This window comes from Rhinolophus sinicus, linkage group LG06, assembly GCF_036562045.2.
Source record: "Rhinolophus sinicus isolate RSC01 linkage group LG06, ASM3656204v1, whole genome shotgun sequence".
In the NCBI taxonomy this organism is placed as follows: domain Eukaryota; kingdom Metazoa; phylum Chordata; class Mammalia; order Chiroptera; family Rhinolophidae; genus Rhinolophus; species Rhinolophus sinicus.
The window spans coordinates 95,808,217-95,831,765 of record NC_133756.1 but is presented as its reverse complement, the minus strand read 5'-3'; the positions used below and the strand labels follow the sequence as shown (position 1 = coordinate 95,831,765).

The 23,549-nt window shown below is 32.3% G+C and overlaps 1 protein-coding gene across 4 annotated transcripts in view; it reads left to right on the top strand.

Moving 5' to 3' along the window:
- The window catches only part of DYNC2H1 (dynein cytoplasmic 2 heavy chain 1), a 293,546-nt gene that overhangs the window by 53,514 nt on the left and 216,483 nt on the right, over window positions 1-23,549 (top strand). For 3 of the 4 annotated variants that reach the window (XM_074335553.1, XM_019717180.2, XM_019717179.2), the window contains exons 36-47: window positions 584-699; window positions 3,165-3,364; window positions 4,622-4,886; window positions 6,104-6,311; window positions 8,938-9,067; window positions 11,870-12,025; window positions 13,158-13,417; window positions 14,835-15,081; window positions 15,983-16,134; window positions 17,105-17,249; window positions 18,624-18,726; window positions 19,256-19,423. In XM_074335553.1, the coding sequence (XP_074191654.1) occupies window positions 584-699; window positions 3,165-3,364; window positions 4,622-4,886; window positions 6,104-6,311; window positions 8,938-9,067; window positions 11,870-12,025; window positions 13,158-13,417; window positions 14,835-15,081; window positions 15,983-16,134; window positions 17,105-17,249; window positions 18,624-18,726; window positions 19,256-19,423 (2,150 nt within the window). The remainder of the gene's footprint in view (window positions 1-583; window positions 700-3,164; window positions 3,365-4,621; window positions 4,887-6,103; window positions 6,312-8,937; window positions 9,068-11,869; window positions 12,026-13,157; window positions 13,418-14,834; window positions 15,082-15,982; window positions 16,135-17,104; window positions 17,250-18,623; window positions 18,727-19,255; window positions 19,424-23,549) is intronic. The other variant, XM_074335552.1, reaches the window with a different exon arrangement.

The window sequence follows — 23,549 nt, the reverse complement described above, 5'->3', positions numbered from 1 at the left end:
TAAAAACATCTGGCACAAAACTACTTGTTTTTTCTAAATACTCTAAACCTTATCTCACTTTTTTTTTTTTCTGCAAAGTATTTTTATTGGAGGGCTCCAGCTAAACGATACTTACTGATCTAATTTGCCAGCCTACCACTCAAAGCCTACTTTCATTGCAGGGAATCTTTCACAATTTTTCCTATGTTTTATTTTTGATAATAGAGGTTGACTTTTAGCTTCTTTGGGCAACCTAGAATTCTGGTCCATGTCATTTTAAAAGATAGTGAGAACTGGAATGTCAGAGACAGAGCAAGATAAATTGATTAAAGGTGTTAGGAATAAAGGTAACAGGTAATTGTCATTTAGTATCTTCATTAAGATAATTAGCTAATTCTTGAAAAGTTTATCCTGATCCTTGAGAACCATCCATCTTCAACATTTTACCTGAGTGATCATTTTGTGTGATTGGTTCTTTTATATAATTTTAGGGAATATCAGTACTCATTTCTATTAGTAGTTATATTCTATTTTTTGGATCTGATGATAAAAAGAATTTGTGAAAGCTATTTGATGCTTTCTGATATCCATGTTTTTACTTAAGGGAACTTTTGACACCTCAGCAACATTATGACTGGGGTTTGAGAGCTCTGAAGACTGTTCTGAGAGGAAGTGGAAATCTTCTTAGACAACTGAAGAAAACTGGCGTTAAACAGAAAGGTATGATTCATTATTCCAAATATAATCTTATTTTTTAAAATCAGCTTTAATGTAGGATAGTTTTAGATTTATAGAAAAGTTGTAAATATAATACACAGGGTTTCTGAACAGCCTACCCCAGGTTTCTCCTATTGTTAACATCTTACGTGAATATGGTACATTTATCACAACTAATGGAACAATATTGATACATTATTTTTTAACTGAAGTTCTTACTTTGTTTGAATTTTCTCTCATTTTTACTTTCTGTCCTATCATAATTTTTGAACGTGCATTAAATATTAAATAGTTGTAGTATATACAGGAATAGGAATAGTCTAGGCCATTTGTTCTCAATCTTTAGTGTACAGTAGAATCACCTGGAAGCTTGTTAAAATACAGACTGTTGGACTCCATTCTCAAAGTGCCTGATTTAGTAGGTCTGGAGTAGAGCTTGAGAATTTATCTAGTCTTAAAATAAGAACAGAAACCTTGGAAACACCCAGGGATTTTTCTCTTTCAAAGATACAGTGTACCAAACAAAATAAGCCTTGAAAAAAACTTAAAAATATGAAAAATGCCCTTTAACTTACAATAATTTTAGATCTACAGTAAAGTTAGCATCCCCAATGTTTCATCTTCCCATGGTACATTTGTCAAAACTAAGAAACTGACACTGGTGTATTACTATTAATTAAACTCCAAACTTCATTTTGATTTCACTGTTTTATTATTAATATCCTCTTTCTGTTCCAGGATTGAATCTAGGGTAGCACATTGTGTTTAGTTGTCATGTCTTCTTAGTCTCCTCTGCTCTGTGGCAGTTTCTCAGTTGGTTTTTCTTTCCATGACACTGACAGTCTTTTAGGATTACTAGTCAGGTATCATGTAGACTCTTCCTCTATCGTTTTTTTTTCCTGATGTTTTTCTCATGATTAGACTGAGTTATAAATATGTGGAAAGAATACCACAGCAGTGGAGTGCCCTTCTCATCACATTGTATCAGTGGGTACGTAATAACCATGGATACCACTGGGGACGTTCACCTTTATCACTTATCTTAGTGTTTGTCAGGTTTCTCCACTGTAAAGTTATTTTCCCCTTTTCCTACTCTACTCTTTGGATGCTAATTACTATATCTAGCTTACCTTCAAAGTGGGAAGGCAATGATTAGCTCCACCTCTTCGAGATGGACTATTATTTGAAACTCTTCTGTAAAGATTTGTCTTTCTTCCCCATTTATGTATTTATTAAATCATTTATTTAGATCGCTATGGATTCATGCATATTTATTATACTTTACCACTTTTTCCCCCCATTTATATAAAATAAATTATTCTCCCCACCCATGGATCTGTGCCTTCATGAAAGGCTGAATGTTCAGCTTCTTCAGGTTACTATTAAAAATTAAGTTAAAACACTATGAAAATAAGACAGCGTAGAAAAAAGGACTACATGAAATTACTTATTTTGACTCTAAACGGTCAAAGTATGCATCTTAAAAGGAAGCTACTTTAGCTCGTAGGTGGGCATGTGCCAGGGCAAATGCAGTTATTTGGTGAAGTATGAAATAACTACTTTTCAACTGTCTCTAATGATTTTTAAGAGATATTTAAACCATACCTGTAGTAAATAAAGATTGTTTTGCTATGAGTTCAGTGCATGAAATAAACTCTAGTTGCAGCCAAGTCTCTTTATATATATATGTATATATATATATATACACACACATATATATATACACTTAAACATAGAAATGTTAAGCAATTATAGAGAAATACTGACTAAAAATAGTTTCTTGCCTTTAAGTATATCTTACCAATCAGCAGCTAATAACCTTGACAAAAATAAGAATCTGGCAATCATATTAGTGTTTATGTTTGGTTTAAGAATGGGTTTATGAACCAGTTTTGAGCAAGGCTGATCAAAGATTTTTGCCCCATTTGTTAGTTTTTAGTCGTATGACATAAAATCTCTGGGAGGCAATATTGGTATATTTGATGAGATACTTGAATCTGGAATTAGTTGATCTGGTTTTAAATCCCAGTTACATACTACTTCTGTGCTCTTTCAGGTAAGTCATTAAACTTTTAGATATTTAATGTTGTCATATGCAAAATTATAATAATACTAATGTTTTCTTAGTTCTCTTGCTTTATACAGTATTATGAGGATCCCATCAAAATGGTAGAGTACTGTGCAAATATAAATGATAATCATTTTTTTTAAATTGAAATCTGAGGATGCCTGGGATTCAAATTCTATGGAAAAGAACTCATGACTCTACTTAGTGATACTTATTTTTTCAGCAGTCAACAAGATAGTGACGTAAGCCTGCCAGTTCAATTGATAGCGTATGTCTTTACATGTTACTGAATTTTAGTGCATCCTTTGGTTACTAATAATGTATATCAAGGCCGTTAAATACTATTTTTATAGTCATTGAATTCATAACTAGTAATTTTAAAATGAAACTTTTTCTCTAGTTAATGAAAATCATATTGTGGTACAAGCATTGAGGCTTAATACAATGTCAAAGTTCACATTTGCTGATTGCACTCGGTTTGATGCACTGATTAAAGATGTGTTTCCTGGAATTGACTTTAAAGAAGTAGAATATGATGAACTGAGTACTGCGTTAAAGCAAGTCTTTGAGGAGGCCAATTATGAAATCATACCCAATCAGGTAACTATGAAGACTATTTTATAATATATTGATCCTTTCTCTTGGTTAATTCCTTATTATCTTTATCCTTTTTCTTTTAACTTACCTTTCATCTTTCATCTTAAATCTCACTTGCTCAGGGAAGTCTTCCCTGATCTTCAAGTCTAGATTAACTCCCCTCCCTATGTTATATATACTTATTCAATGTTTAATTGTAGATTTGATTAATACTGATTCTCCCTCCCCAGATAGTAGACTCCGTGAAAGATGCGATCCATGTTTGTATTTGCTCACTGTTTTATTCCTAGTGCCTAATACAGAGCCTGGAACATAATAGATCATATATATATATACCGTGAGTACCAAAAATGTATACAAGTGGACACTTTGGTCAACGTTGCTCAAGTAGTAGTTTGTCGTAATCAGAAGTGTCTGGACGCTGATGGTAACCACTTTGAGCACGTCTTATAATTGGAGAAGTCAAATGTGACTTGTATTCATCTTTTATTATTGGTATATATGGAGTATTACAATTTTAATATAGTTTTCCTTTCTTAAAATGTGTATACATTTTTTGGCACCCTCTGTATGTACATATATATGTATATACGTATATATATTTGATTATACATAATTTAGTTTCATTTTGACATTTCATGGAAGTTTGTTTTTTCTTTTTTAACTTTTATTTATTTTAAGTGTGTTTTTCCAGTACCCATCAGCTCCAAGTCAAGTAGTTGTTTCAATCTAGTTGTGGAAGGCGCAGCTCACAGTGGTCCATGTGGAGACTGAACCGGCAACCTTGGTGTTATGAGCACCACGCTCTAACCAACAGAGCTAACTGGCTGCCCCGAGAAGTTCTTTTACTAAGTGTTTTTATGTAGCACAAATACATGTTCAAAATGAACACTTTTTTCACAAGTTTTGTTTTCTTTTTGAGGGAGACAGGATATTAATGAATGAACAAGTGAAAAAAATAATGAATATATTATATTTGAATGAATGAGTGAAGAAAACCATGAACATGTTGTATCAAATAACTTGGAAAACATGCATGTTTCTTTTAAAGAAATCTTGGATTTAAAGACCACATAGTAAATACTCATATGTTCAGATTTATTTATGTGTATTCTTTTATTTAAGGCTTTATCTTCCACTGGAAAAAATCAAAGGCCTTTATTTATATGTTTAGAATAGAATAACTATGATGGAATGAGAGCAGAACTGTGTATGATTGTACACTATAAATGATATACAAACATGTTTCTTTTCTACTAGATCAAGAAGGCTTTGGAATTGTATGAACAGTTATGCCAGAGAATGGGAGTTGTTATTGTTGGTCCAAGTGGTGCTGGAAAATCAACTCTTTGGAGAATGTTAAGGGCAGCACTTTGTAAAATTGGCAAAGTAGTAAAACAATATACCATGAATCCCAAAGCTATGCCCAGACATCAATTATTAGGCCATATTGACATGGATACAAGGGAATGGTCTGATGGTGTTTTGACAAACAGTGCTCGCCAAGTAGTTCGAGAACCTCAAGGTTGGTCTCTGTTGTGTGATTCATTGTTTAACTTAATTTTAGAGGTTAAGGTCTTGTCTATAATGCTGTTCTTATCTTATACATGACCATAAACTGCTTTATAATGATGTACATTGATATTTTACTTTGGAGGGACCCAAGACATGCTATCATATTGACCTGTACTCTCTAGCAACTTTTATTATAATAGAAACTCAGAGTAATCTGGGTGAATTGAAATCCACCACTAGATTAATTTACTGAACAAATATAAAATCTTTGACTGCTGAGTTGATATCATAATGCCTCATAAATAAGCAAGATGACAACGTTTTGTTTAGGGTTAAAATTGGTATGTGTGCGAACACTTTTAGCTCATCAGTTTGAATACAGAGATTTGAATAATTTTGAAAGTTTATGTCATAATATAGTAGATTCCTGGTCTAAATTTTATGGTTTGGTGTTTAAGAGAGTTTTAGGCCAGGATCTGAGAAGACTTGCTACTTTTTGTTAGATCATAATGTAATTATAATTGTTATCCTAAGCCAGTGAGTGAAAGGTTTAGAATTCTAAGATACTGAAAGGGATTTTCAATGTAGCCTTTTCTTTTTCAACATAGTCAGTAATATTCCACTAAGTACAACTTGACACCACTTTCATTTTAGGAAGGATGGATTAAAAAGGTTTTTCTTATAGAAAGGCTTGTGTACAAACCTTCTTCACTACTTCTCTTTGAAGTCATCTTTTTGTGTATCAAATAAATTTGACAGTAGCAAATTTTTGTATTTCTCATATAGGGAACTAAAGAGTGGGTTTCCTATATTTTCTTAAAGAGATATTACACAGCAAGCATTCATAGATTCTTAGGATGTGGTAGAAGACAAAGATCTGAAGAATGTGGGAATAGAAATACTTGTCTTACACACCTTGTTTTCTTTTAGTGAGATTTCAAGTCTGTATGTATATAGATAGAGCATTATCATGGGGTATGTAACTTAGTCTTTGGCCAGCTGAGCTAGGATTGTCCATGTGTTCTCCATCACATTTGTAGTACAAAATCGCATGAAAAATTTCAACTTGTTCAACTTTTTGTTCTTTATTTTTCAGTTTTAGAACTATAAAATAATACTTATGGAAATTTCTTCTAAAGAATGAGATAATTATTTTATTCCTTATTTTTAATTATTATCACTGCATACATTTTTTATTTTACCTCTACTTTTATGGTTTGAAAATAGATGTCAACTCATGGATAATCTGTGATGGTGATATTGACCCTGAATGGATAGAATCTCTGAATTCTGTTCTGGATGATAATCGACTACTCACTATGCCCAGTGGAGAAAGGATTCAGTTTGGCCCAAATGTTAACTTTGTATTTGAAACTCATGATTTAAGTTGTGCCTCGCCAGCTACAATATCTAGAATGGGAATGATCTTTCTAAGGTAAACCATAGAGCATTTGCATATGCTATACTAGAATATTCTTCAATTATTATTTTGGTTTCATACCTGAGTGAAATAAGTGTTGTATAAATAATATATAATTTGTTTCCTTATCTTTGATTAACTTATTTTTTTTAGTCTGTTAATTCATTTAGAGTTCCTGTATTATAGCAATTGAATTGTTTCAGCAGTTTAGTCATATCACAATTACTAAACAGTTATTTTATTTTTGGTTAAGTGAAACAGCAAGTATTTAATTTGTTTTCTTTATTCTATTTTATTTAAATATTATGACTGAGTTCAGGGAAGTGAACATACTAGTTATGAGCTAGAGGCTAAGTAGCAGTATTTTAATTGTAGAATCTTTGATTCATAGAAATTTAGAACTAATCTAGGTTTAAATAATGGTCCAATCTTTTATTTTACAAATTGGAATCTCTTTACTTAATGTTTTCTTTCTTCTTCAGTGTATTTGGAAGAGGCTTAAAAAGCAAAAATGAATAATAAACTAATTTTAGATATTATGTACAGTAGTCACATAGCAGATCATGGACATTGAAGCCATTTTTATTGCTTAAAATTAATAATTAAAACATTTTCTTTTACTTTTCGAATTCAGGTTTTAGAATTTTATATTTATCAGTCGATATAAAGTGCTCTACTCTTTTAGGGCCATTTCAAGCCATTTTAGGTGTTGTGTGACACATGATAGTGTTATTAATTTGGTTCAAATTAAGTTTCCAAAATTAATTAATTGCTTACTTTGATAGTATCGTAGAAACTGTTTATATTAAATTTGTCATGAAGTCCAATTAACACTTTGAGGTATTAATTATTAAAAATATAATGCTGGGTTTATGGCTTTTGTAGCAGTATCTCACACAATTTATCTTATTTATTCCATGTATTTATATAATCTTGTGAGAAAAATAGGATAAAAGAAAAGACTATAATTAAATTTTAAAATATTTATTGAATGCTTTTTATGTATATGACATTACGTTAGGCATTTTGGGAGAGAAAAAGCAAGACAGGTATAAAACACTTATGGAGGGCTTATCTTTATGGAGCATACCTTCAAATGGAGATAAAATAAATATAACAATTAAAATACAAAATAGAATAGAGGTAAAATAAGTGGTAAGTAGAATGCCATGGATAGTTAAGAGAAACAAAAGACCACATATCGCTATAGATGTTGGAAAATTCTTGGTGAACCAAATATGTATGATGAGAGGCATAATGAATACATATGATTTCACGTAAAATACTAATACGCATTAACCTTTTTAGTTGCTGTTTGATTAATTTGTACTTTGGTTTTAGGTTTCATTCATTTCTTTAGTACATATTTATTGAGCACTTGGCTATGCAGTAGGCCAAATGAGGACCTTTTAATAGTGAAAGCGAATGCTATTAATATTAATTATTCTGGGGAAACTGGTATAAATCAGGATCGTCTTGGACAAACCAAGATGTGTAGTTGCCATAGGCATTGAGGAGATACCACTGACAACAAAGTCTTTATTCTGAAGGAGCTTAGAGTCTTTTGTTTGTTTTGAGCCTATCTAATGTAATTGGAATATTTACCTTTAATCTTCCCATTTTCCTTTTCCTTGTTAGAATGGATAGAAATGTGAGAAAAATTCAGGGGCTCAGTTTTTAATAGTGTTGCTATGAAACAGTGTTAGAAAAGGAAAAATGACAAAATTGTGAATTCTAAAATTACAATTCTAAAATTATTAATTAAAATTATTGTCAATTCTAAAATTATTAATCTGTGAGTTGTTTTAACTACAATTTTTTGTAATTATGTAAGATGTAATTTTGAATAAGATGTCAATATTATATTTAATATCAATCATTGGAGATTAATCATATAATTAATGCTTTGCTAAAATAATTGTACTTTTTATTTTAATTAAAGTTTATTGGGTGACAACGGTTAGTAAAGTTACATAGATTTCAGGTGTACAGTTCTGTGTTACATCATCTATAGATCCCATTGTGTGTTCACCACCCAGAGTCAGTTCTCCTTCCATCACTATGTATTTAAGAATCGTATTTTACTTTAGGAAGATTTTCAATAGTGCCATGGGAATTTGTAGTTGGCTTTTTTGGGGTAGAGAAAAAAAATATATATATTTTTGAAGCTCTGTATTAATATGCAGTGCATGTTGAACTCTAATGTGCATTTGAATCACCCAGGGATTTTGTTAAAATGAAGATTTTGCTTCAGTAGGTATGGGATGGGATTTGGGATTCTGTATTTCTAACAAGCAGATCATTATTGAGTAGGAAGGGTTTAGTCTACTTTTTGGCTAACCTGTGGATATATAATCCTTCCTTAATTTATATTTATAATAATGTAGATGAAGTTTATTTGCTTTATTTTACAGAAAATGATACCTTTAATTATGATATATATATATGTATATGTATATATATATATGTATAGAAGTAACTAATATATACACACATACATATGTAGAAGTAACTAAAGTCAATGCTTGTATACTAGCAGACACATGTTTAGAATAATTTTTACTGGAGCAGAAATTTGTTTTGAATGTAAATTGACAATTCTTCTTAAATAATTTCTTATGTGTTTGTTTATCTGTTTCAGTGATGAAGAGACAGATCTTAATTCTCTGATAAAATCTTGGTTGAGGAATCAGCCTTCGAAATACAGGAGTAACCTGGAAAACTGGATTGGAAATTATTTTGGAAAAGCTTTACAATGGGTTCTAAAGCAGGTAAATTAACCATAACATTTCATAATTAATAATTTAGGTGAGAAATATAATGATTAAGATTGTCACTTCCATATAGGTTGCCTTTTAGTAGAGCTCTGCCAGCATATGGCGGGTAGTGAGAGATAGATGTTTTCATTGTTGTTCCTATCTATCTCTTGGCATAACATTTTATTATGTTAGTCTTAAAACACTTTAATTCTCCCATCTTTAATATCTTGCGCTGCTTACCTAAAAATCTTGAATGTTGGAATGACTTTCTAAATTTAATTGCAAATCCATCTCGTCACATTTTACTGTGTCAGTAAATACATATGTGTTATGCTAAAAACAATGTCAAGGTACTACTAAAATAGACAAAGGATGGTGAGTTATTTATAATTTTATTAAAACATCTGTCTATTTAACCAATTTATTTAATATCTAATATATGTCAAGCATAACACTACATGAGACTGTGAGAGGTGAACATTAACAGGACAATCCCTTTTCTTAGGAAGGGTTTGTCTATTGAAGGGAAATTACATGTAAAAAGATAATTACAATATAACAGGAGGAAGAGAGTATTACTGTCTTCTAGGAAAGTTTTAAAAAGGAGATCACACTTAATTTTGAATTTGAAGCATAAATAGAAGTTTAACATGTAAAGAAGACAATAGAGAGCTTTCATATATTCTACATATTTTCAACTTTTCTTGGTTTTTCTTTAATATCATTTCTTTTATGAAAAATGTAAACATAAAATCGAGGAAATAAACAGCAATGAGTTTTTGTTTTTTTTTTGTAGTATTTGTTAATCTGAACTTGATGTAGAGGTCAATACTTTGGGATTAAACTAGACAAAGAGAAGTGGAGATTTCACTTTAGTTTCTCAACCTTTTTCTTTTCTGACTTTGTAAAGATGAAAGATGGAGGAATAGGAATTTGTGGGAAATGATGCAAATGAGATAGTTTTCCCTGGAGGTCTTAGGGAAAGAACAACTCCCATCAGCCCTCAGTCTGACTGAGGTGTCTCCTTTTGCTTCTGCAGCAACATACAATGTCTTCTAACTGTATTATAATTGCTTACATTCAACTATGGGGACCTTGAGGGCAAGTACCAAGACTATCCTACTCCTTATTGTATCCTCAGAGCCAAATATGGTGATAATAACAGAGTAGTGAAAGAATGAGAATATATGTGCTCAATTAAACACCTGATGCCTAGTTTGTAGCACTTTTTCAGTTGATACGTTGTTACTTAATTACTGTAAAACATCCAGAGCCTAACAAGGCTGGAAAATCCAAATATATTGAGGCCATCTACTTGCATGCTGTTAATGTTAGAATGAGAAATATAATACTAGATGGAATATATTGATATATAGGGGTTTGTGAGTGTAGAAATGGTGACAGGGTAAGATTATTAAGCCATAGAGTAGATACTAAAGATTCAGTTAGAAAATAAACTGATTCTGTCTTGAGGTCAGTTCCCTGTTATTGTTTGAAATTTTTTTTATGTGTTGAGGGTTCCTTCTTTCTTATTCTGTTCTTTGTTCACCATTTTCAGTTTCTGAGAGATATACCATAATGGATGTTTTGGTCAAATGCTGATTTTTTTTGTAACTAGAGCTTTGCTTTCTTGTATTAATTTAGCAAATTAGACAATCTAGAAGGAAATATGTGGGTTTCTTTTATCTCGCCTTTAAGAGCCTAGAACTCTTAGCATGGCCTAAGCCATCTCCCTCTTTCCTGCTCTGCCTCCCATTTCTTTATTCTCATAAAAATATTTATTCAGGCAGAGTGTTTTTTTTTAAAATGCAGATTGGATCATTTTACACTCTTAATTAAAAACACTCAAAAGGCAGTGAAAATAAAATTGGCACTCCTTACCATTGCCTGTATGATTCTACACATGCTGGCCCTTGCCTGCCTCTCTTCCTTTGCTTACTCAGGCATAAGTTTCTTTTAATTCTGTAACTATACCAGTGGCTTACCTATGCATATGTTGTGTTTTCTTCCTGGCCTGATAGATCTCATTTTTCAGATGTTAGCTTCAATGTCACCTTTTTCAGAGAGGCCTTGAGCCTTCAATCTGAGTTACCCTTTCTCAGAACATTCTGTTCTGCTGCTCTGAAGCTCTTACCACAACTTGTTAACCATCTCCTCTACTAGACTTGATTCCATAAAAACAAGTAGTACTCTGTTTAGATCACCCTTTCTTTTTAAATACTTAGCATCTCATACAGATTCTAATGCATAAATACTTCCAGATTAATGAGAACCCTTTCCCCTCCTAACTCCTAACTTGGCAGTTACACAGGGCCCCAGAGGACCACAGATCAAAATCATCTACACCACCTCAGTCCAAAAGTTTCATTTTAAAATATGCGTAGAGAGAAAGAGCCAAATGCTTTTTCATTTACGCCTGCTTTTATTAGACTTTCTTGTCCAGTGCCGTCAATCAAGCCCTTGCCTCTTGTTTCTTTTTTAACAGCAAGAGGAAATGAACTATTCTTTTTACACCAATGCTCATTGATTTAGCTTTTCTTTTATGTGTTTCAGGTTTAGGAAGTAAACAAATCATGTAGCTATTTGAGGACTCTAGTGCTTATAGCTAGAAATATACAATTTTGTTTTTATGATTACTTTTTATTTTCAAAGTTTGTATATATACATTGAATTAAATCTAAACTTTCTACAACTAAATAGAGGAATAAATTTAAAGATGATCCTTAGAAAAGACATGTGAATATCAATCTGTATGGTTCTAAGTTAACTAGTTAATATTTGCCTTTTGTCTCTACTGTGGATTTCAATTAACAGAATGACTATGTGGTGGAAACAAGTTTGGTTGGGACTGTGATGAATGGTTTGTCACATCTATATGGATGCAAAGATCATGACCAGTTTATTATTAACCTCATAAGGGGCCTGGGTGGAAATTTGAACATGAAATCACGTTTGGAATTCACCAAAGAGGTAATGCATATTAAAAGCCTATATTCAGTCAACATTTTTCTGTAACTTTCATCGACTCTTAACTGCCAAAATACAATGACTTGTAACTGTAAGGTATAGAACTTTTTAATTCTGAAATTATGTGTTCAGTATAATAATGGATTTATATACATGTATATACATTCATATGTATACTTATTTTTCTCTTTTGAATTAGTTTATGATATAAAATTATATTTTAATAGGCTAAAGTTTGGAACATATTTTTTTTTGTTAGACATTGTTGAACCTACTTAGCTATATGAATAAATATAATTATTTCATTCATTTTAATCTTAGAATAATATATTTTTTAGTTATTTGTTTAACCAGAACAGTTTCAGCAGTTAGGGTGCGAGGATGGGCTAATCATTATAACTCTTTCTTTAAATACATGTAAAGGTAAAACTGAATTCTGCATGTTAAGGGATTTCTTCCTATTGGCCTCTGTTGAAATAATTGAACATACATTCCTTTGAGTTGGCTCCAACATTATGTTTCTGCATTTTTATCATTTTGTTCCTTTTTTGATACCATCATTTATTGCTTTCTGTATTTGGTTTACATTTCCATGGTCATTCTGTTGCCAGATAATTCTCATTGTTACCAATCAGTGCCATATATATGCTGCTTTTAAGCAGACATTCTCTTGCCAAAGTTCGGAATAAAGGTGTTGCAGAGTAGCACAAGAGGCTAACTCACTGCTTTACTCTTATATCTGTGCAAATAACAGTTTTCAGAGTTAGAAAGATGAATAACTGGTTGAGAACAGTGGTGCTATCACTGGAATGGGCACAGAATATGATGGAAATGAAATGTTAGGATTCCTGCATTGTGTGATTTGTAATTTAGTGATAAGAACTCAGTTAAATGGTAAATATATTTGTACCTTGGTGTATATGTAAACTGGATGACATTCATTTGCTTAATTGATAATAGAGAATAATACTTGAGATAAAATGTTACTTTAATTACCAGGGATAGTAGGTTTTGTGTATGTGAACTTTTTTTTGAACTAAGGTGTTTCACTTTGGTACCTTTATTTTAAAAAGTTAAAATTTCACATACTCTATTTGGAGTAAGTGAAAACCTATCATGACTTTTTCCTCTTAAGGTTTTTAATTGGGCACGAGAAGCCCCTCCAGACTCACACAAACCAATGGACACCTACTATGATTCCAGTAGAGGACGATTAGCATCTTATGTGCTGAAAAAGCCAGAAAACTTGACTGCTGATGATTTCAGTAATGGCCAGACTCTTCCAGTCATTCAGACTCCAGACATGCAACGAGGTCTAGATTATTTCAAACCTTGGTTAAGTTCTGACACTAAACAGCCATTTATTCTTGTAGGACCAGAAGGATGTGGCAAAGGGTAAGAGCAGAAAAATATTGGTTGAGGTGCATATTGTGGATTTATGCTTGTTTCCTCTTTTAAAATGATTTAACAGCTTTTGTTACCTTTCTTTTGGTTGAACTAGCCCTTTTCATGAAGGATTCTTCATTGTCACTACTTGTAAAAATAATATGACTATTGAAAAGAATATGTCATATTTTCTGCCAGGTTATGTTTTCTCTAATGAAAAGAGAGCAATTTGAGAAGATACTTATACAAAGAATCTATGCATACAGTCACACAAAGAATGAATACCTTAGATATACTCACAAATTACTATTTGCTTTATTTATAAAAAAATGAATCTTGAAGTTAGCTGTCTATTTTTAAACTAGATTTTAATTAGTTACATTCAGCCTATTTTTAATGCCTACTGAGTATAATTTCTGGAAATAAAGGATACATGGAATATTTCACATTCCTAGCAGTAATTTAAAAATTTTTTAAAATCATAGTAATTTTTTTTAACTTGGAGAACTTAATATCTTAAAATCTCTCCTTCAACTGAGGGGAAACAGTTGATGTCTTTTATATATACATGGTTGGAAAATTAAGTTCGTGAACTCATCCTAGAAAAAATGCTACATACCTCATTGCTAAATATCACTACAGTCACCTTCGAATTACTCTCTTTGGGAAGCTGTGCACTGATGCCAGTGCCTAGTCCACCCTTCAAAGCAGCTTTGGAACTCTTTTTCTGGAATGGCCATCAGAGCTGTCGTCGTATTACCCTTGATGTCCTGAATGTCATCAAAATGTCTTCCTTTCAATATTTTCTTTATCTTCAGGTAAAGAAAGAAGTCATTGGGGACCAGATCAGATGAGTAGGGAGGGTGTTCCAATACAGTTATTTGTTTACTAGCTAAAAACTCCTTCGCAGACAGTGCCATGTGAGCTGGTACATTGTGTGTCGTAAGAGCCACGAATTGCTGACAGAAAGTTCAGATCGTCTGACTTTTGCATGCAGCCTTTTCAGCACTTCCAAATAGTAAACTTGGTTAACTGTTTGTCCCGATGGTACAAATTCATAATGAATAATTCCTCTGATATCAAAAAAAGTTAGCAACGTTGTTGCAACAAATTCATGAACTTAATTGTCCACACCTTGTATATACTTTATCAAACAAAATTATTTCTGTGAACTTTGATTTTTTTTTTTTTCACTGAAGGAGTTCCTAGATTTCCTTAAAACGTGAATTAATTTTTTTCTAGTCTAGATGTTAGAAAATTACCTTGATAATTATAGAAACCATATTCATGTTTACCATCTTCCCCTTAAACCTCGTCATTCATAATTTAGAAACTGAAATATCTATAAAATAGAAATTTTATATTGAATATAAAAAGTATTTTATTGATTGCATTCTGAAAGTCAAATGTCATACATCTTTCATAGGATGCTGCTCAGGTATGCTTTTTCCCAGCTTCGGTCCACTCAAATTGCTACAGTTCATTGTAGTGCACAAACTACATCTCGACATCTCCTGCAGAAATTGAGCCAGACTTGCATGGTTATTAGTACTAATACTGGGCGAGTGTACAGACCAAAAGACTGTGAAAGACTTGTTTTATACTTAAAAGATATCAACCTTCCCAAGCTTGATAAATGGGGGACCAGTACTTTGATAGCTTTCCTGCAACAGGTGAGTCTTACCACTTGAAGTGTTTTGAAATAATTGGAAACCAATTTAATTTCATTAACTTTTCTTATAGATAGAAAATATTCTGCTTTCTTCCTTAGAGGCAGCTTCATCTAGCATGTCGTGGAAATTAAACTCTTGTAGCATCTCAGTCTTGTTCCAGGGCTACTTTTTTTGATTGTCCTCCCTTTAGAAGTTAGTAATACATCAAGTTGATAAATGACAGGAAGAGTAAAAACAACCTTTACTCTATACCTATTACATGTCCTTTATTCCTAAAAGATGGAGGAAAGCAGAAGCTGAGAATGGTGCTGGAGTTGGGGAAGTTTTTGCTGCATTTTTTAGGTATGCATTCTTTGAAGAGCAGTTAGACTTCCCAGTCATGCCCCTTTCTGGCTGCTTTAGCCCATTAATCTCCCTCTTTGCCTATGTAAGTATCGGAGACCATACATTTTCAGTCAGTGTGGAAGAGTTTATTTTTTTATGTGATTTGCATCACATTAAAAATATATTCTAAATTAGAACTTATTATGCTTACATATCTTCAAATTTAGCTTTAATGTATAACTACAGAATATAATAAAATATTTATAGAAAGAAACCAAAAGTTTTTCCTCATACTTTTTCTTATTTCTTTTCACTTTTTTTTTGATAATTGCTGGTGGATTTATGCTATCTGGAGAAAAGCATTTTTATAATGAGGATAATTCAGCTAACGTTGAACTCAGTCATGCACAGTGTTTCTTTTCAATGATATAAGAATTTAGAGTAAATTTTAATCTTAAATTCTTGAGTTAGGTAGAGGATGATGAATGCATTTAGAAACAATTGAATTTTATGCAAAAATATGTCATGATTAGAAAATCCTAAGCATTAAACTTTTCTAAAATTTATTTTCAAATAGGTATTGACATATCAAGGATTTTATGATGAAAATTTGGAATGGGTTGGTTTAGAAAACATTCAAATTGTGGCTTCTATGTCAGCTGGAGGAAGACTGGGAAGACATAAGCTTTCTACCAGATTTACTTCTGTTGTTCGCCTTTGTGCCATAGAGTATGTAACTTAGCTTTAAATCTTTGTGTTTTGTTTTGTTTTGTTTTGTTTTGTGGGAGACATCTTATATATTTGCATTTTATTAAAGGTATCCTAAATAAGTAAAGCTCTTATTTTTTTTCCTGCTGTTCCCAAACTATAGGCAATAATTTAGGATAATGAAGGCTTTAATCAGAACTTTTTGTGTATTAGAAATAAAATAGAACTGTTTTGTATTGTCTCTGTTCTACAATGTCAATATCAGGAATCTGAATGGTAGATATTAGATTTAAATGTTTTATGGATTTCATAACACAAAAATACTATCCAATGTTATGAATGTGACTAAAAAGAGAGTTTAAATCTGAACAAAGTAGAGTTAGGTTATGTTAGTGCCTAATAGCATTACTCCTAGTACATCCATCTCTCTCCATGGTCCATAATCATTACAGGACTTTTGAATTTTATGGTTACGACACTGTTTCCTTTGTTACATTTTGCCTTATAAAATCTTGTTTTTATATTTTCAGGATAATTTTAATTTCTTTCAGAAATGTTACAGCCACCAATTAAGTTGTATTGAGATAGAATTTAGTTTTGGAGTTTGATTTTATTTTTTGTGTTAGTTCTACTTTTACAGTTGTGAGATGGATCACTGCTCTATATACAGGCTATACATAACTCAAAATGCTTTATCTTAAGCAAAATTTTTCTTTTTGCCTTTTCTGAAGATCAGTGGTTTTTCAAACAATTACGTTTTTTAAGTAATTTCATTGGAATCCTCTGTTACGACCCTCAGTATTTCACAACAGATAGTTAGGGATCTAATTTCATTGAAATGAGAATAGGGACCTTACCCCTTGGGTAAACCTTGGAGGGTATCTAGGTCTCAGAATGGCACAATTTGAAAACCATTGCTCTAACTTAATATTAAAATAATAATTTAGAATATTGATTTATTTCAACTTTTTTCTTATATGCCCCTTTTTAGTTACCCAGAAAGAGAACAATTACAAACAATTTATGGAGCATATTTGGAACCAGTTCTACATAAAAATCTGAAGAATCATTCTATTTGGGGTTCTCCATCAAAAATTTCTCTCTTAGCAGGATCTATGGTACAAGTGTATGAACAGGTATAAATTCATTTACAGTATGTTGTAGTTTTCATGCCTATTTGTGTCATTTCCGAAGTACTATCTTTAATTTGGCCTGTGTTGATGCTCAGGCTTTCTTTTCCTTTTGTTCACTAGACCGTTTTACTAGAGAGTAAGCTCTGTGAGGGCTATGCTCTGTATGTTTTGTTCACTGTTACATTCCCTGACACAGTTTCAAATTGCCATTCAAATATTGACTGAATGAATCAGTGGGTGGATGGTTATTCTGCTGTCAGCTCAAATTTAACATATTTAGAATGGAGTTCTTTCCATAACTAGATCTTTCTCCTGACTTCTATTAGTTTCTATCTTCCAGGCTTCAAATCCTAGAGTAGCCTTTGACGTTTACTTCTTTCCTGTTACCTGTGAGGAAATATACATCCTTTCTTGGTAAAGTGAGACAGTACTTGAAAATAGGCATTAAGGATGCCAGAAGACATTTCTTGAGTACATTATCTTTCCAGGGCTAGTTGTAGGGATGCAAAGATGACTGAGTCTCTTTGGAATTTCAGTCTAATGAGGGACCTAGTCATATAAATAAACTATTAATACAGTGTGATAAGTATAACAACAATATATACAAGTTACAGAGAAAAAAAGAAGAGGGAGTAACTGTTGTGTGTGGTAGTTAGTTGCTAAGAAGAGCGGTAATATGATCCGAACTTTGAAAAATGAATAGAAATTCACAAAGTGGCTGGAGATGAAAGGTCTTCCTAGGTGAACGGAATATCATATGAAAGTTATGCAAGTGTTTGTGGAAGATGCTTTTTGTAAAATTGGAGTAGACATGGGGAAAGATGAGTTAGAGAACAAGAAATTCCTTATATATTTTTTTGTAGATTAGAGCAAATGTTCTGTGATCAAGGCCCGAATAAGAGCGGTGGCTTCGTCCATAGAGAGGAAGGGGCAGACTCTTTACTGGTTATGTATTTGAGGAGCAACTCTTGATTATGTTAAAATTCAGTGGCTTCTTGAACATAAGTTGCTCTGTGGTTCCCACCTTTAGAAAGTGGGTCTTACCTAGGCCTATGAGTGCCCTGGAATTGTAACCACTATTTTATAAAACTTAGGTTTGAATTTCTTTCTTTAGCAGTACTTTTTAACCTTTTATTTTATTTTTTGCCACAGACAACCTTTGGCAGTTTGTTGAAGCCTATGAACAACCCCTCTTAGATAATGATTTTAACTACATTAAATGTAATCTACAAGATAACTAAGGTTATCAATTACTTTGAAATGCAGTTTCACCTGCTGGTAGAAATTGGCATTCCTGTGAGTCTAAGGTGAATGAAAACTTTATAACATGATTATACATTTAAGAAAGTAGAGCATTTATTGCATTTTTCTTTTCAGGTGCGGGCCAAATTTACAGTTGATGATTATAGTCACTATTTCTTTACTCCTTGTATCCTTACCCAGTGGGTTCTTGGCTTATTCAGATATGATTTAGAGGGAGGTAAGTTTTGCTTTCCTGAGTTCAAATCACTTATCTTTCTTTATAATGCCACAGGGTATCTGTGTTTATATGTGTATATTTATGCTATATATTGTTTGTAATGGGTACATTAAATGAGTATTGTAACTGTAGTATTTTAAAAACTAAGTAAAATAACATTAAATTTAAACATTAATATTAAAATTATTTATTATGCTCTCATATAAACTATTTATGAGTATCATGATTAAAACATGATTTTGGGAAAAATGAAGTTATTATTCTTTGTATAATATGCTTTTGGGATTGTTGTTTTTATTGACCAACTAGAGATACTAATGCTTAATGTATACGTTAAATAATCAAAAAACTTACCAACTTATTAACAAAATAAATTTAAACTTTTTTTCTCTTTTCTTCTGTTTATCTGATGCCAAAATTATGGTATGTAGATTCTTATTCTCTATGTTTCTCTAATATTATGTTGAAAGCGACTATTTTCAAATCATTTGAATTTAATTACAATTAAAGAAAATTTTGCCTTTTTTAGGATCTTCAAAACATCCACTAGATTACGTATTAGAAATTGTAGCCTATGAAGCACGGCGCTTGTTTCGTGACAAAATTGTTGGTGCAAAGGAGCTTCATTTATTTGACAGCATTTTAACATCAGTGTTTCAAGGAGATTGGGGCTCAGATATATTAGACAATATGGCAGGTAATATAGTTAGAGTTTATATAAATATATAAATGCTATGAGAACTTTACAATTGTTTTTCGCACTAGTAGCATAATTTCATATGTCTAAAACTTTGGATAATTTTAATGTTATTTTTACTATAAGGAGCTGCTCTTTTTTGTTAGAGTTCAGTAATTATGTTCCAAATAAAATATGATGATAATTGTTTTCTTGGAGAAAAAGGGGTGCTGGCCATACTGTTTAACATTTTCAATTCAAAATTGTATTTCCTGAAAGATTTTTACTAATAAAGTTTTTTAAATAGTTATAGATGTATGAAACCCAAAGATTATTGTGAAAATCTATAGTCAATTATAATGAATATTTCTTGAGAGTAATGACCATTCTCATTCCTGTCACTTCTCATAATGTCATTAGCACAGAGTTTCTTACATATTCTTACCAGCTTCACCTACTGTTATGATAAACAAAACATGGCAACATCCAGTCAAAGCAGCTGTGTCGCATTTGCAATTATTACTGTTTACTAGCAAATTTGCATTTTGAAAACTGCTGTGGAAGTAATGCACATGATGAAAATCATCATGGTAAAGGGCTTTTGATAAAAGAGGACCATATTATGGAAATATTTCCTAATAAAACTTCTTTCAAGCTACAAAATGAGTTTCTATTTTATTAGAGTGTAAAGCTAGGCTTCAAAAAGATTTCATATAGTGCATTCTATATATGGTGCATTTCTAGATTTGATATTGGTCCCAGGGTCATAATTACATAAACCAAAAGGAATCTTGAAGGTGAAAGAATGTTGAAATTGATAGAAGTAATTTTCTAGGTGCTGCTTGAGTTTTGGAATCAGAAAATTATTTCAAGAGAACCTGAAGAAGGATGAAATGCTGAGAGAAGCCTGATAATAGTAGAGTTGGCTTGATTTTGAGTGAGGGTCTATGTCAATGTGGCCTGTTTAATGGCTTAGTGTGGAGAGGCTTTGGTTCTTAAATGGTGCTTTTTCCATCCGAAAATTGAGGTAACAGTGTCTTCTTGCAAAGAAAGTGGCATATTTTGGGGGCATTAGATAGTATCAGTCTCTTACCGGGTCTGTGAATCATTTAGAGTTTGGTATCTTTCAGAGTCGCCTATGTAGGACTCAGTAAATGCCTTTTTCCCCTCAGTATTTTATTTTTAAATAAAAGGTTGTATTTTAAAAAAGTATATAGGCTTGCTGCTATATGTTAGATATAGGCATATAGGATTTTCATATCGTGGAATATTAACTTATTAAGAAAAATTTAATTTTGGAGACTTAAAGTGGATACATTCTTGTGTTCAGGAAACTGGTAAACTAATGGCAGATACAGATAGGAAAGTCATTGCTTGCAGTGATCACTATTGCTGGTGTATTTAGATGCCATGAAGATTGGTGCTAATAGATGTTAAACTGGTAATTACATTAGAGCATGAAGTGTTTTACCATTAATACAACTTTCCTGAACATATTTGGTGTAAATGCTAGATATTAGGGGTGTGGAGAGGAAGAGACTGGTTCTTTTTTGCATAAGTTACTTTGAAACTTTTCAAAATATTTTTTTTATTTTGAGATAACTGTAGATTCACATACAGTTGTAAGAATTAATGGAGAGAGAGCAATCACGCCTTGTATAATACTTGGTTTCCCCAGTGGGAACATCTGGCACATTCTAGTACAACATCACCACCAGGATATTGACATTGACACACTTAGGACACAGGGCAACACCACAAAGATCTGTCCTGTTGCCCTTTCGTGGCCACACCCACTCTCCTCCCATCCCCTGGAAACCACCAATTTATTCTGTATTCAATTCTGCCATTTCAAGAATCTTGTTTTCACACAGAATAATTCTCTAGAGATATATGCAGGTTGTTGCGTGTTTCAATAGTTTGCTCCCTTTTATTGCTGAATGGATATTTGGAAGAACTACCATTTCTTTAACCATTTACTTGTTGAGGGACATCTGGGTCATTTTCAGTTTGTGGCTATTAGGAGGAAAGCTGTGATAAACATGTACAGGTTTTTGTGTGTATATACACAATCATCTCTCTGGGATAAATGCTCAAGAGTGCAGTTGTAGGGTTATATGGTACTTGTGTGTAGTTTGGTTTTCTTTTCTTTTTTTTTTTAAACTGTCAAGCTGTTTTCTAGTGGCTGTATCGTTTTATATTCCCATCAGTGATGTATCAGGGATGGAATTGCTCTGCATCCTTGCCAGCATTTGGTTTTGTCACTATTTTTTTATTTTAGCCTTTCTAATTAGTGTGTGTTGATGTGTCATTGTGGTTTTAATATGCATTTTGCAGACAGCTAGTGAAGTTGAACATATTTTCATGGGCTCATTTGCCATCGTATATCCTTTTCAGTGAAATGTCTCTTCATGTTTTTTGCCCATTTTCTAATTGCATTGTTTATTTTTTTACTGTTGAGTTTTGAGAGTTATTTATATATTCTAGATACTAGTCCTTTGTCAAGTATGTGGTTTGCAAATACTTTCTCCCACTTTGTAGCCTGTCTTTTCATCCTCTTAGTTGGGTCTTTCACCGATAAAAAAGATTTCAATTTTATGAAGTCCAACTAATTAATTTTTATTTTTAAGGGTCTTTTGGTGTGAAGTTTAAGAACTCTGTCTGGTCCTAGATTCTGAAGGTTTTTTTCGTAGAAGTTTCGTAGTTTTATGTTTTAATTCATGGTCCAATTTGAGTTAATTTCTATATAAAGAGTGAGGTTTAGATGAAGGCTTATTTCTTTGCCTATGGATGGCCACTTGCTTTAGCATCATTTCTTGAAAAGGTTATCTTTCTGTCTTGAATTGCTTTTGCATCTTTGTCAAAAATTAGTTTTGTTGGTCTGTTTCTGGGTTCTTTGCCAATACCACACAGTCTTGATTACTGTAGCTATATAATAAGTCTTGAAATTGGGTAGATTAATTCCTCCTGCTTTATTCTTTTTCAAAACTGTCTTAGCTATTTCAGTTTATTTGCTTTTCCATATAAATTTTAGAATAATCTTGTTTACGTGTATAAACAATATTGCTATGATTTTGTTAGGAATTGCATTAACTCTATATATGGGATTGGGGAGAATTGACATCATTATTATTTTGAATCTTCCAATCCATGAACTTAGTATATTTGTTCATTTATTAAATAGTCTTTGTTTTCTTTCATCGGTTTTGTATAGTTTTTAGCATACAAATCCTGTACACATTTTGTTAGATTAACACCTAAGATTTTAATTTTTTTGAGCAATTATAGAGACTCAAACTGAATTTTAATGGCTGAAAATATTAAGTGAAGAAGATAAAGGGAACAGAATATGTAAAGAACCAAAGGCTTGAGAAAGCCGGAGCATATAGTGAAGTGGAGAGGGAGACAGGAGATTCAAGCAGTCAGTGGAGCCAGATTCCAGATTGCAAAGGGCCTTGATTAGGGTATGGTGTCTGTTTGCTTGCTTGTTGGCAGTGGGAAGCTATGTGTGATATCAGAGTGGTGTGGAACAATCGGATTTTGTTTCTGCGTGTGTTACTCTAGTAGCAGTGAGGATATAGTTGAGGAGGTGGAGACTTTTCACAGGGATACAAGTTAGGGGGCTACTACAATAGTCCAGGTGAGAAATGATGAAATGTAAAGATAATGAGTTCAATATTATACAGGTATTTGAATGTTTGCAAGCTTTTTGAGTGTCTTTTGGGAATCTACGTAAAGTTTATCAGTTCTGTGCAGGAGGCAATCATATTTGTCTTATTCAGTACTTACCTCTAACAGAAAGTACAATGTTTAAATACAGGTGTGTGATAAATAAGTGTTTAATAAATGCATGCATGCATTATATCCTATTAAGCAATTGGAAATAATGGGACTAAACTAGAGCTTGGGAGACTTTCCTAGGGATAAGTACTGAATGTGTTTTTTGGTATATAGTTGATAATTTAATCCTCAGAATAAGATTAAATAATTCAAAGTGTTTAGAATTAAAGAATAGCAGTCTGACTTTGATCCCAGGGAAAATAAACATATAATGGATAAATAGAAAACTGAAAAGAAGTGGTTGTGGCTTGGTGAGTTTGGTCATATAAATCCAAGGAAAAAAGCTTCAGTAAGGAAATGCGCACAG